This window comes from Acomys minous (assembly GCF_964271855.1).
Source record: "Acomys minous genome assembly, chromosome: 6".
In the NCBI taxonomy this organism is placed as follows: Eukaryota; Metazoa; Chordata; class Mammalia; order Rodentia; family Muridae; genus Acomys; species Acomys minous.
In genome coordinates, this window is record NC_140487.1 from 123,955,012 (window position 1) to 123,969,395 (window position 14,384).

General features: G+C 41.2%; 1 protein-coding gene across 4 annotated transcripts in view; it reads left to right on the top strand.

Annotated features, from left to right (window-relative positions):
- RERE (arginine-glutamic acid dipeptide repeats) overlaps positions 1–14,384 on the top strand; it is a 337,601-nt gene that overhangs the window by 153,391 nt on the left and 169,826 nt on the right. For 3 of the 4 annotated variants that reach the window (XM_084786701.1, XM_084786703.1, XM_084786702.1), the window contains exons 3-4: positions 2,483–2,553; positions 9,962–10,087. In XM_084786701.1, the coding sequence (XP_084642827.1) occupies positions 2,483–2,553; positions 9,962–10,087 (197 nt within the window). The remainder of the gene's footprint in view (positions 1–2,482; positions 2,554–9,961; positions 10,088–14,384) is intronic. The other variant, XM_084786704.1, reaches the window with a different exon arrangement.

Genomic DNA, 14,384 nt, shown 5'->3' on the forward strand with positions numbered 1-14,384 from the left:
CAAGTCATGGGTTTTGATGCTCCTGTTCGCAGGCATTTGATGTGACACCATGTGACCCGCTCTGGGCAGAGGCTCTGTGTTAGAGTGTAAAGCCCAGCACATGCACACCCCGCTCTCATTTCCAGACATCCTGCTAAGGAAAACATTACTTACCATGTGTTGCTCAGAATAATTGATAGTGATGGCTGTAGCCTCATTCTTTTTCTTTTTTCTGGGCAATTTCAGGCATGCTGATTTTAAGATTAAAGCAGCGTAAATTTGCCCCACAGCAAATGTTTTCTCAATCTGGTGAACTCCAGCTTTGCTGTGGGTGATTTTGAAAATATGCATTGTATGCCTAATGGAATGCATTGTCTGCTCACCCCTTTAGAGTTGCTGCTTTCAAAGAAGGGCTTTTAACATTTTAAAACAAAAGGTGTTTGCAGTGTTTCTGTTGACTTTAGGCATTGTCACTTTGAGGATAACCAATTCAGCTGACTAAAATGAGCCTTATAATCAGCTTTTAGAAAAACCATGACAATCTTGCCAAGTCACTTTGACTTTAGGTTACTGGGCACACATTCCAGCTGTGATTTTGACATTGTTCTTAACTTTGCCTTTTCAAATTAACTACCTTGGGGCTGGAAACGTAGCTTGGTGCTGGACTAGCATGTACAAAGCTCTAGGTTAGACCCTCAGCACTGAAAAAACAAACAGAGAAAGACCTACAAATAAAAATGAAATATTTTTATTTTAGCTATAAACATTTATATAAATTGTTTTACTAAATAAGCTGCTTGATTAATGAGACTGTAGAGAAAATACTTATATTGGCCTCAACTTTGTGTGTGTGTGTGGGGGGGGTGGTGGTGGGATGGGGTGGGATAATAGTAATGGCAAGAAAAGAAAATTATTTTTTTCCTTTTATGTGAGACTTGAATTCCAAATTATTTTCTAAAGTTGGATCATCCTGTTTTGTAGGAAGAAAAATCTAACTCTTTAGTAATGTTTCATACTTAATTTTTAAAAGGTATTAGTTGGGCTGGAGAGATGACTCAGTGGTTAAGAGCACTGGTGTTCTTTCAGAGGACCTGAGTTCAATTTCTAATACTCAAATGGCAGCTCACAATGTATGTATGTAACTGCAGTTCCAGGGGATCCAACACACATGCAGGCAAAGCACCAATGCATATAATAAAAATAAATATTTAAAGTGCATTTGCTAAATCTGGTTTAGGTAGTACCCCTCCCATGATAAATTTGACACAGCTTGTTAAAAACTTAACTCATATGACTTACTCATGATTTATTATTTTTTATATCAAAAGAATCTGTTTTGCCACTTAACTTTCTTTGTTTTGTTTTGTTTTTTAATAAAGCAGCAGCCTTTAAAAAAGAGATTTATTTATTTATTATGTATACAGTGAGTGGTCTGCTTGCATGTACAACTGCATGGCAGAAGAGGGCGTCAGATCACATTATTGATGACTGCTGGGAATTGAACTCAGGACCTCTGGAGAAGCAATCAATGCTCTTAACCTCTAGCCATTTCTCTAGCCCCAACTCCAACCACCACCCTTTTTGTTTTGTTTTCGAGACAGAGTTTCTCTGTGTGGCCTTGGCTGGCCTGGATTCACTTTGTAGACCAGGCTGGCCTCGAACTCACAGAGATCACCTGCCCCTCCTTCCCTGACTCCTGGGATTAAAGGCTTGTGCCATCACTCCCAGCGTCACTTAACTTTCATAGTGATTTTATCTCTCCTTTGATACATGTTTTAAAATGCTGAAATTTTTGACACAACATAGGTTCTACAGATATCAGCCTTGTATATTGAACTCATTTTGTAAATTCACAGCTTTAAATCGGTTTGGGTTGCTGTGTGGTAATTGTTTAAATAAAAAAAAAAAGATGGCTTAGCTGTGTGGTGGCTGCACATGACTTTAATCCTAGTATTTGGGAGACAGAGGCAGATGGATCTCTAGAAATTGAAGGCCAGCCTCATCTACAGAGTGAGTTATAGGACAGCCAAGGCTATGCAGAGAAACGCTGTCTCAATAAAACAAAAAACAAACAAAGCTCGTATGTAGGAAAAGGCATTAATAAGTAATTTTGGTAATTCCACAGGTGAGGCTTTAGGCTGTTCCCTCACATGGCAGCCTTTCCAGCAGGCAGCGTTCTTTAGCCCTGTGTTTGTCAAGTCCACCAGGATAAGCAGTGGTAGCCCCTGCCCTTCACATTCTAATGTCTCTTTTCTCCTAGCAGTTATACCTTGGTGTGTTTATAGATGACAATTTTCAGAAAGAACAATTACCTTAATGTTATCTATAATTTAATAATATCCATAGGAAAGGTTTTTATTATTAAAAAGCATTTGCTTTGTCATTGGTATGTTTATATATTCATTACCTAGCTACTTATGGACCTTGTCTTTGGTTCTTTAAAGGTAAATGCCATTTAAAAAAAAAAAAAAACCAAACAAAACTTTCCTCTTTTCTTTTAAAGACTGTGTGTATATCGAGAGTCGGCGGCCAAACACACCGTATTTCATCTGCAGCATCCAAGACTTCAAACTGGTAAGCATTTCTCCTGCTCTGCCTCTATGTTGCTCTTTCTCCCCAGCCCACCCCCAGCTCCACAGGCTGGCACTTTCAATTGCTTCTGCAGTGCTCCTGGTGTGATAACCAGGATGGGTCAGTGCGGCCTGCCTCCAGGCTGTGCACTGAAATAAAGCAGCTGATGATGTCATCAGCTTGGTTTGTCCGTTGTGCTAATGCTTTTGTGTTGTAAGCACTGTTTCTGAAGTATTTATTCCTTTATTAGCTGTTTAGACAATGCCGAAATGGCAAAGCAATTTAGTGATTAATGAGTAGGAAATGTAAACCAGAGACAAGTTTTTGGGCAGACCTGTAGTTTTGCTATGCTGATAGGTATTGGCTATATATCTTGACCCGTTTTAAGGGTTTCCCAGGAACAGAAGTTGGGAGAAAGGGGTTTTGGCCTCAGAGTAGGGCTGTCTTGATAGTGCTCCTGACAGACAGTGGTTCCCACACTTTGGGCTCAGAATAAATCTCTGAGTGTTTGTAAAACAAACACACACTCAAGCCATGTATGTTGATGCATACATATAATCCCAGTGCTAAGAGACAGATGCAGGTAGATGGATCTCTAGGAGTTCCAGGATAGCCATTGCTACACAGAGAGACCCTGTTCCCCCCCCCCCCAGTAGTGTGTACACACACACACACACACACACACACACACACACACACACACACACACACACACACACGCACCTGTTTTTCAAGCATTAACATTCTATGTGATTTTTCAAAGACTTCCCTTACTTACGAGCAACACAGTTAAACATTACTGTTTATTAATGTCTTTTTCTCGCCCAGCTGATGTGTAGAATCCTGTTGAAGTAGTGTTATCGTGGATCCCCTGAATGTCTTGTTTTTACACTGGGATTCATTTGTAATGACTGTGACCCACAGCTGTGCGTTAAGTTCAGAGCAACCCTGAAACTCTGCAGAGAACGCACTGAGTTTGTGGCTGTGGATGCCTCCTTTCCCAAGTACTTAGTTCTGGAGAGTGCTTGTTCTGTGCACGTGTTGGTGATAATTCAGCTCAAAGAATTAACACAGTAAAGCTGGCCAATTCTGCATTTACTTGTAAAATATATTTCTTCTTAGTAGGCTGCTTTAAGCTCTGGCTGTGGTGCAAAGCAACCTTGCAGCTTTCTCTTGTAAATCAAATGTTTTTTATTTAGTTGTCTTATCAGTATAAATTCTTACCATTTTTGGAGATGTTTGTTCTTTATTATATCTTTCTTTACAAAGATTTTTTTTACAGATACTGCCTGATACCTGAAACTTTGGGAGGTGGCCTTGTTTCCAGAAGAGTTTTCTTTTGGTAGCGGCTGCAGTTGCTGCTCTTTCTATGTTTATTATCTGTTTATTTGATAAAACAAGTACTAGTGTATCATAGAGAATATATAGCTATGAAATAAAATTATAAAGATTTTTCTCTTAGATACCCATCAGATTCTGATCCTGTGTGTGTGTGTGTGTGTGTGTGTGTGTGTGTGTGTGTGTGTGTGTGTGTGTGTGTATGCCTTCATGTTTTAACAGCATCTCTTATGAAAATGCTGTTTACCATGTGATAGTGGCTGTTCTGGGCAAAGTTTCCTGCTGAGGTATTGTAATTGCTTAGGGTGTTAACAGCAATAAAGACTGAAGCTTATGTTGTCAGTATTAAAACATTAAAGCTATCTGCAAAAACAAGTGGGAGATATGGTGCAGCGTGTTTGGGTACCTTTTAAAACCACATAGTCTTTTTGTCTTTCTCTTTGAGATTCTGTATTCTTTGTCATGTAAGAGTATTAAAGATGAAATATTTACTCCTGGGAGAAATACGGTTTCCCTCATTTTCGTTTTTCCTTAGTTCTGTATACTTCTAATGAAAAGGTAGGAAAAGGGGAGACCAACCAGGACGTCTTTCTCCGGTTTGCCCAGGCTCCGGTTTGCCCAGGCTATCGGGGAAAGAGGCGAGCAGTGGAATATGCTTTGTTTCTTAGTAAGGTTGTAAAAAGAAGAGATTGGAGTTATTTTGTCCAAGAAAATAACATGGAAAAACAGAACAATTAAAAAAGAGAGAGACTTAAAAAAATAATTAGCTTTGAGGTAGTGCATGGCGGGCTGCTTTATTCTTTGGTTTGGGGTTATAGGAAGGGATGCGCTCCCTTGTTTACATAAGCATAGCAGTCCCTGTATTGTGATAGGGTTTGGAGTATAAATTAGATGTGTCCTGACGCAGATGACTTTTTGGTCATCTTGTCTGTGGGGATAAGCTCCATGGCTTTGCTTTTAATGAGTGTTACATTAGAACACGTAAGGCTCTGCCATCCACGCAGCCAGGTAAATTTCAGCCCACACTTTCGCAGGGCTGGGCTGAGGCCATGGTAGTACAGAGCAGTGCCTTTTTAACTGAGCCACGTTTTTACAGGCTCATGTTTCCTCCTCCCTCATCTCCATTCTTTTTGGTTTGAGATCAAACACAGGTTTATTAAAGTGAGAACTCCCGAGAGTGAAGGGGGGAGGTTAGAGAACAACACTCCAAAGGCAGCTTTTGTTTTGTTGTTTTTCAGGACAGGGTTTCTCTGTGTGGCCTGTCCTGGACTCGATTTGTAGACCAGCCTGGCCTGGCACTTAGAGCAGTCCACCTGCCTCTGCCTCCTGAGCACTGGGATTAAATGCGTGTGCCACCACACTGGGCTCAAAGGTAACATTTTCAAGGAAGTATATTATTATATGTTCTTTTGGGAAACATTGATTCTTTCGGGTTGTTTTCATATAATTAAGTAATTTAAGCCAAGAAAACTAATTTTCTTTAAATATGTTGATTAGAGTTATTCATGGAGCTTAAGCCAGCAAAAGAAGTGACCTGGACACGATGTGGTTAATAGAGGCAGGAGGAAAGATGATTAATGAAGTAAAGATGCTTTGTGCCATAGTTTTCAGAACCAATCTCAAATAACGGTTTAGTTCTTTGAAGTAGTGGTACAGTGGTGACAGTAGTGCACTGGCAGTCTGTGGTCTTTGTTGACATGGCCTGAAATCATGAATTTCAAGTTGAGGGAAACTGAGGCACTGTGGCAGTCAGCTGAGGGGTAGAGCTGAAAGGATCAATCCAGAATTGGCTTTATGACAGTAAGGTGTGAGCAAGCTCAGGCAAGCCAGCCTGCTTGCGCAGGTGAGAAAGCAGAAGATGTAAAGGGTGCTGGTGCAGCCACCTTCTCCCTCCACCCTCCCCACTGGAGTCTTCTTCTGTTCCCCTGGAAATGGTTGGTCCACCTGAGCTAGATTGAGCAGACAAAAAGAACCTGGAATAACCTCTTCAACTCTTTCTTCTGTTGCCCTTTCTGAGGATTCCAGAGTCTCTATGTGTGACCTAGTTTGCTTTGATGGTTTTACTTTTGATTATTAAGGTGTATTTTACCCCAGAATGCAGTTAGGAGTGGTCAGGATTGGTCATCTCACTGGTATTTATTGGAAACCTGTTCCGTGTTGTTGTTGAACCCAACAGAGGGCACTGAGGAAGTACAAAATACTGTTCTTCCCGCAGCAACCTTAGATGCTAACTGGGGAATTTGTGGTGTTATTAGTCATCACCCATTTCTGGAGAAAACTGGATAGGATTGATAGGGAGGAAGACAAGTTTTTGTTTGTGTGTTTTTGTTTTGTTTTTTGTTCTGCAGTAAAAATATTGACATTCTATAATCTCAAGTCTTAAGCATAAATTAAACAATTTTCTACCTAGAAATAATCATGAATTCTGAGAAAGTTAACACTGCATTGTTGAGGTTAGTTTTGATTTCTCATATAATACCGAGGGCTTTTTGTTGCACTGACTACTAGTTGGTTTGTTTATTCCTAGTGTGGTACCCAGAGACTCTATTATTGTTCTGATGGGAATGCTGTGTGAAGTCTTGATTGCCATCATCCATACTTGAGAACGAAGTATGGCTTGGTTTCCCAAGATTGAGTAATTATAGGTTTATTTATTCCAAATGAGTTCCAGGAAAGATATGTAATTATTACAAATAGTACTTTAGGTAAACGCCATTGGTTCATTCTACTAAACTACGAAACTTATCCTTGAGATTAAACTTTGTCTAAATATGCCTTAACATCATTAACAGTGTGACAGAGCTTCCAGTGTTCGGTTAGTTGAGTGAACTGAACTGTGGATGGAGGAGTGTTGTGTTGCATTCTTTATTCGCTAGACAGCATCCAGTCTCCTAGCTGGTTGTGACTATGGAATAACCAAGGACTCAGAGCAGCTAGCTACCCTGGATCATTTCACAGCCCTCTGCATTTCATTGTTAGTGTGAGCAATTTGGGGGTAGGGATGGTTGAAATTTCTCTTTGAGCTTCTAGTTTGTACCCACAACCCACTCCAAAAATTTATTACCGCCATTGTTTTTTATTCTTGTGTTCTCTGACAGACCAGCAGAAGCAGGCTACAGAAAAATTTTCCTCAGCTAAGATTCTACATATCAGTGAATTACCAGATTTATGTGCTGTTCACAGCTGTTTGATTCTTACTTGGCTGTTGTGATTGTGGCATCTACCTGGGAAATGGCTCCTCATTTTAGTAGTGTGCCAGTGTCATGATGGAGCCTGTTTTCCAGGGGGATGGGATGGGGCCAGACATCTCCATCGACTCCAACTTGTGTAATTCCACATTTTGGGTATGTTAGTCTGGGGCTGAGATGCAGGTTGATAGACTGCCTCGGTTGATAGCTTGAATTTTGACTTGAAGTTGTCTGATTCCCATCTGTCTCTGTTACATTTGTGGCCTTGATGCTCTTAGGCAAGTGAACCCATGAAGTTGGGATATGATGGTGTAACTTGCTTGTGACTTTGCAAGTAGGACATTTGTAGATGGAAAACCAAGCATACAAACCGTTGAGGACAGGGCCTGCCCCCTCAGATGTCGGTGTTTCTGACGGGGCTTTTTATGTTGTGATTTATTTTTCTTATTTGTTTAAAAATTGATGTATAGTAATTGAATGTATGTATAAGCTGTTTAGTATAGGCTAGTTTCTAAGGCAAGAAAGAAATGGTGCATATTAATTGACTTGCTGCCAAACTCTCCTATTCAGGTTTTTAGGCCACCTGTACTGTGTTATTTATTTTGTAAAGGTCCTTGGGAGCTGGGTTTGTGATTACACACTACTACCAAGATGTACAGGGATGGAAGGTCTTAGCGCCTGTAGTTTGTATTCAAGAGATGTAAGCTAGAACCAAATTCTCTTGTTTGGAGTCAGATGAACTTAGTCAGGTGGGCTTGTTGTTAGTGACCACACCTCACACCTCTTTAGTTACGGAGATCTTAGATTTTTGGGGGGCGGTAGCAGGGTGGTGGTGGTGGTTTCACCACATTCCTGTTGTATCATGTGAATATCAACTTAGAAATGGGCAGAGAAGTATTTACCTAAGTAGACATCAAAACGAGGCTCTGGGAATATATAATCTTGGAGCTTATGCCCCATTTCTTCATTTCTTAGAGGTCTGTTTTTACTGTCTACAGTGGGCAGGATAGGCTACTTGGAGCTAAAGTTTTAATGGTGTTTAATTACTGGGAAGCTAGGTAATTCATTTTGTTAATTTAATTGGATTTTTAGGATTCACAAGAAGTAATTGAAGTTTTGTTTAATTGTTTGTGTTTCCTTAAAATATTTACCTCTATATATAATTTACTGAACATGTTATATATGTCAACATTTTCATTGTGGAAAATTACATATTCTACTGTTTTCAAGGAACTTACAAAGTTTGAGGCAGTGATGTTTGTAGAGGTCCACTGTGCAAGAATATTGCTGAAGTCTTGTTAAACTTGGTTCCTTATAACTGGAGACGTACAATTTCTATGTAAATATGGATCTTTGTATTAACAATCAATTCAATAGTGTCAGAAAAAAATACTGAGAAAATTAGGAAGCTCAGATATCATCAGTGGTTTCTGATTTCTATGAATAATAATTTGTCTTGAAAAGATTGGTTTTTCTTAAATGCTTAAAATGTAATAATTGCCTGAACTATTTATATATTTAAAGTAAACAATGCCAATATGTTGAGAAATGCTTTCCTAAGTTTTTAAAAATCAAAACTATATTTGAATGGAGGAGGATTTGAAACTTGAATTTTAATTCTAGTTAATTGAATTCCTAACAGAAGAGATTCCACTAGATAATGAGTTTTGTTTGCTTGCTTATTGTCAAAAGGTACTGACAATACTGTATATGGAGCACACAGTTGTGTTTATGTTCCACCTAGAGCTGACTGTGTTCTGGGGGCCGTGGAGTTACCGTTCCCAGTGCCCTCTGTTGAGGTGGTAGGAACGGGGGACCCCACAGAGAAGTACAGGCAGCAGGACTCCAGGAATAATGATGTGGTGTTAAAGTTCAAGTGTTTGCTCGTTCAGTTCTTAAATAACTGTAATAGGTTCTTACACGTGTTTGAATTTTGTGGTTTTATTTATTTGTTTGTTTGTTTGTTTGTTTGTTTATTTTAAAATTCACTTAGCACCACATGAAATTGGAGTAGTTGTGCTTTTATGTGCTACGGGTGCTTGAATATTTGAAGGATGCAGCTTGGGGCTTGTGTCTGAGGTGTCTCTTGTGCTTAAGGGACAGTGCTGGCTTTCAGAAGTTGCTCTTCATCCTTCTCTGCTGGTTGTATTCTTTTCAGGGCTTCTATTTTTAAAAAAGACTTGTAGTACATGCTAAGCTGACTCCCCCCTCCCCCCCTCAAAGAAATAATGCCTTTCTTGAACTTGATAGTGTTTGCCTGTTAATTATTCTTACTTTTGAGACATTTCGAAGAAACTAAAACTCAATTCAATACAATTCAATATACCCCCTTTTCCTGTTTTAAGCTGTTGTCTATATATCTTGCCTTCAGCTTTACAAAATTAGACAAGAACTTCCAGGAAGTGGCAGGGCTTTTTCTGGTGGGTGTTTGGTCCTATTGAATGCACACCTTATGCTTCCAGCATCTCATCATGGAAACTCTTCTGAAAGCTCAGTCTGTCTGTCTGCTCACGGCTCTCTCCTGTTTATCTGACAACTTGGAATGTTTCTTTTATGATGAGCAAAGCATGCTGCTGTTACTGTGCTTTGGTGCTGTGTTTGTTACATCTTAATTTGGTTATTTTGAGGGGCACACACCATACTCTGAAGATGGACCCAGGTTAAAATACAGAGCCAGAAGGGTCGTACAGGTGCTGATACTGAAATAAAGAAGCAGCTTTGACTAAAGTGGGAAGGTTAACTCCATGGGGGAACGAAGCTTTGGTGATGTCAGTGGCTCTCTGCTCTTTAAGGATCCTTGCAGACACCTGTGTGTGTGCTGAGTGCCCCTAGTAACCAAGAAGGAGGTGTTGGGCACCTTAACTTAAAACTGTTTTCTCTTTTAGGTTCACAACTCCCAGGCCTGTTGCAGATCTCCAGCGCCTGCTTTGTGTGACCCCCCAGCATGCTCTCTGCCGGTGGCATCACAGCCACCACAGCACCTTTCTGAAGCCGGGAGAGGGCCTGTAGGGGTAAGGAGAATCCCGTTTTTAAAAGCTATCAGTATTTTATATCCCATAGGGTATAAAATAGGATATCACCTCCCTTCCCAGAGCCCCTTTAAAAATGTGCTGTATGATATGTGTTTTTAAAAGAGTAATAAGTACATGCACAGAGGAAGCACAATACGGGACTTGCCTTACCCCTCTAGGACAGTTCCAGAAGTTAGTGGGTTTGCTGGAGGGTATCTTGGCACCAGCAGAGAGCATGCTGGGCTGCTGCAAGGAGCAGGAGCTGGCAATCAGCAGCGAGTATGGATGTTGGCAACTGAGATGGGGGAAAGGGGGTAAGTTTAAGTCCAAGTGTGGAACAATGTGCATTTCCCAAGATTCCAGGCCCACAAGTCTAAACTGTTTTGGCTGCTGCCCTCTTCAGGGGACACACACCTGTAGTACTAGTCAAGCCTTTCAGTGGGCTGCGCCCTGATAATGCCTCTAACTGATGAGACGATTCGAGATGTAGCAGGATGCAGTGGTTTGCTGCACCGCTGTGGTGGTCCACGAGGGCTCTGTTATGTCCTGTAGCTTCCTATTTAAGGAAGCTTCCTTTTCCTTCCTTTTTGGAGGACTTCAATGGTCACTCTTCTAGAAGACAGGTGTTTTTGTTTGTTTTGTTTTTATTTTTTTGTTTTTTGAGATAGAGTTTCTCTATGTAGCCTTGACTGTCCTGGACTCACTTTGTAGACCAGGCTGGCCTCGAACTCACAGTGATCTGCCTGCCTCTGCCTCCCAAGTGCTGAGATTAAAGGTGTGCGCCACCATCGCCCTGCGAGTTTATTGTTCTTAGCTGAGTACCCAAGACTGTTTATCACTAAAGGAGACTAATTTGACTGATGGGTTTGAGTTTGTACTGAACTAGAAAACAGGAGGATAATTCTAGTAGTACATGGAGACTACCAGACACTGTCGACACACGACCAGTTCATTAGATTCAGCGTCGAGGCTTGGTGTCCCAGCACTAAGAAAGACGTTCTGTGTAGGTTATAGCATGTCGGCATCTTCTGTGAAAAGGGCTAGACGCCAGGAGCTGCACATTTTTTACATGTCAATATGATATAGATTGGCAAAATGCACACGCTTCACACAGCAGTGTGGACAGTGTACTGGTTACTCTCAGAGTTGTGAGAAAATGTAGGCTGTTCATGGAAAGCCCATGTCAGTGGGTGTTGGAGGCAGAGGTGAAGACTGTAAGATCAGGTTGAGGTCTCAGAAGATCTTAGGCTGGACTAGTTAAGACTTTTATGGGAAAGGCAGTAGAGATCTTTTGAATCCAATTGAACTCTCTTACAAGCCATTGTTTCAGAAGATTCACTTGGTATTAGTATGCAGTGTAGAAAAGGGAATGCTAGTTGAGGGGCTAGGGCTGGCGTCCCTTTGTAAATGAAGAACAAGCCTGTAGAAATTGCTATTAATAATTACAATAAGCTGGATGTAGCTGCTCGTGTCTGAAGTCTCAATACATGGAAGGCTCAAGCTGGAGGATTGTTTCTAGTTTGAGGCTCTGGAGTACGACCTGTTGAACAGTCCCATCCCACCTCACAAGTATAACTTAAGCAGGAGTAATTGTTAAAACAACAGTGTCACATTTAGATGGTTGCTGTGATTTCTAAAGATTTAGACCCCACCAGAAAGGATTCATAAGGAAGGAAGCCTTGGCTTTCTTGACATAATAAGCATGCACAATGAAAGGTAGCACCTGATACAGTAGGTAAAATCTTCAGAGCCGTAGAACTTACATCTGAAGGGGGAATCAATGGAGTTCTGACTGCCTACTTGTGAGAGTTCAGTCTTAGACATATTGTTTATGTATTTGGGAAACAGGGTTTATCTTGCAGGCTGGTGTGTTCTTGATTTACTCTAATTAATGTGATGTCAGTTAGACACTTTTATTTACTGTGGTATTTACTAACCAGGATTTGCTGAATGGATTTTAAACTTTGACTGTTTTATGCCGGTTTTAATAAACTTTCTATAATAGCACTTGGGATGATCAGTATTGCTATTTTTCAGCATCCACGGAGGATTTAAGTAAATTCGTTATTGGTGGAGTTCTTAGATGCTATCATCAGTGTAGATCGGAGAAGAGTCACTAACATGATGGTAACCCTTCCTTGAGTCAGATGATACTGTGTAAGGCTAATTGTATTGATTGTTCTTTAACGGTGCTTCTTGCTGCCAAAGTCATTCTTGCTGGATCCAGTTGGCAGAGCTCCCACACCCATGTGGAGCACCCATAAATTCTGCAGGCACACAGATCTAGTATAGTGTAATGAGAGAGTTGCTGGGAGAAAAAAATTGATTACAGGGTTGGACACAATATCACTAATGTTCCTTGTCATGATGCACCAGATGTCTGTGCTAATAGACTATTTAGTTTCTATAGGAAAGCATTTTCTGCATCATGATTTAGCTTTCTCTGCATATGCAGGTACATGAACTGATTGGATTTAACTTTATATTTTTAAGTTAACCTGTTCATGTGAGTATCTGTGCTGAAGAGACAAAATCTACTAGTCACCAAGAATCTTCTGGTTTGCATGTTTTTCTAGCAAGAGAATTGTGTTCAGTGGTTGGTGGAGAGAAATGGAGGATGATGAAAAGCAAGGGTACCATGCCTAGGTTTTCCTTAGTGTGCTCAGGGACAACTCGGACTTTGATCACTCCATCCCCAGCAGATGGAAATACAAACCAAATGGCAGCCTGGAAGAGGCTGGGTCTAAACAGCCACACTACTGCTGTTTATAAATCTACCTTGGTTTCCTCTGTCCTAGATGTAGCTCTGCCAGGTTGCATGTGGGTAAAACCTGTCCTCATTGCCAGGACATCAAAGCTGAGTTGGCACATTTCACTATTTAGGATTAACTTGGTAAAGTAATTATCTATTTACTTAACAACAGCGACAACGTCTTGCTATACAGTAGCCTTGGCTTGCCTTATATGTGAGGTCTTCCTGCCTCTACCCTTCTGAGTGCCACCACAATTTAATGCTTAAATTTTAGCCCTGCCCTTTTTGTGTTTGAGACTTCTGAGTGGGCATTGGTAGGACAGTACTGTGGGTCAGGTGTGATGGTGTACACATTTTATTCCAGCAGTCAGGAAAGCATAGGCAGGCAGATCTCTGTGAGTTCCAGACCAGCCTGGGCTAACATGTATAGTGAGACCCTGTATGAAGAAAAAACCAAAAGCACAATCCTGTCATAGTGTTTGAGAAGCTCTGGAGATGGCACAGTGGGTAACGTTGCTGCCACCAAGCCTGGAAGTTCAATCCCTGGGACCCACAGACTGGAAAGAGAGGACCAACTCCTGTCAGTTGTCTTGTCTCCATAGTGAGCTTTGGTGCCCACACGTGATAAATAGATAACAATTTCATAATAACTTTTAAAACAACGGTTTTTAGCTCTTTTGTTTCAGCTTAGCGGGGCCATTGAGGGCTCCATGGGTAAAAGGGAGCTTGCCAGCTCGCCTGGTAACTTGAGCTCACTCTCCTGAACCCATATCATGGAAGGGCGAACCAACTATTTCTGCTACACACACACACACACACACACACACACACACACACACACACACAGAGAGAGAGAGAGAGAGAGAGACAGAGACAGAGACAGAGACAGAGACAGAGACAGAGACACAGAACAGACAGACAGACAGACACACACACCTAGGAAACAAATTATGGCTTAAGAAGTATTAGTTTCCTAAACTAATAATTTGATGTTCTATCCAGTTGGGCTCTGTGTTCAACAAGGTTTTAGTGAACTTCATGAAATTGTGTGATAGTCTTGTATGTATGTGTATTTTTCTGCAAAGAAGATCTTGAACTTTTTACTATGGATTCTAACCAGTATATTTCAGAGATGTTGAAAACAAGTTAAGGTTAAGGATGTAAGCCCATCTAAGCCTAGAAGTGCAGCTGAAGCACCAGGGACTGCTGGAGCCTACAGGGTCAAGATCAGCCCCAGTCAGCATAGCAAGACCGTGCCACACACACACACTCCTTCTCTGCAGCTTTCTCTGTGGTTATTTGGAACCTCAAGTCAGCCAGCGGTTGGGTAAAGTCTGAGTGTTCACTTTCCTCGGGTGTTCTTTTTCCCCCTCCCCAAGACAGAGTTTCTCTGTGTAGCCTTGGCTGCCCTAGGCTGAGTTTGTAGACCAGACTGGCCTCAGACTCACAGTTGATCCACCTGCCTCTGCCTCTGCCTCCGCATCCTGAGTGCTGAAGTTAAAGGTGTGCGCCACCTCCTCCCGGTGCCCTCAGGCATTCTTGACA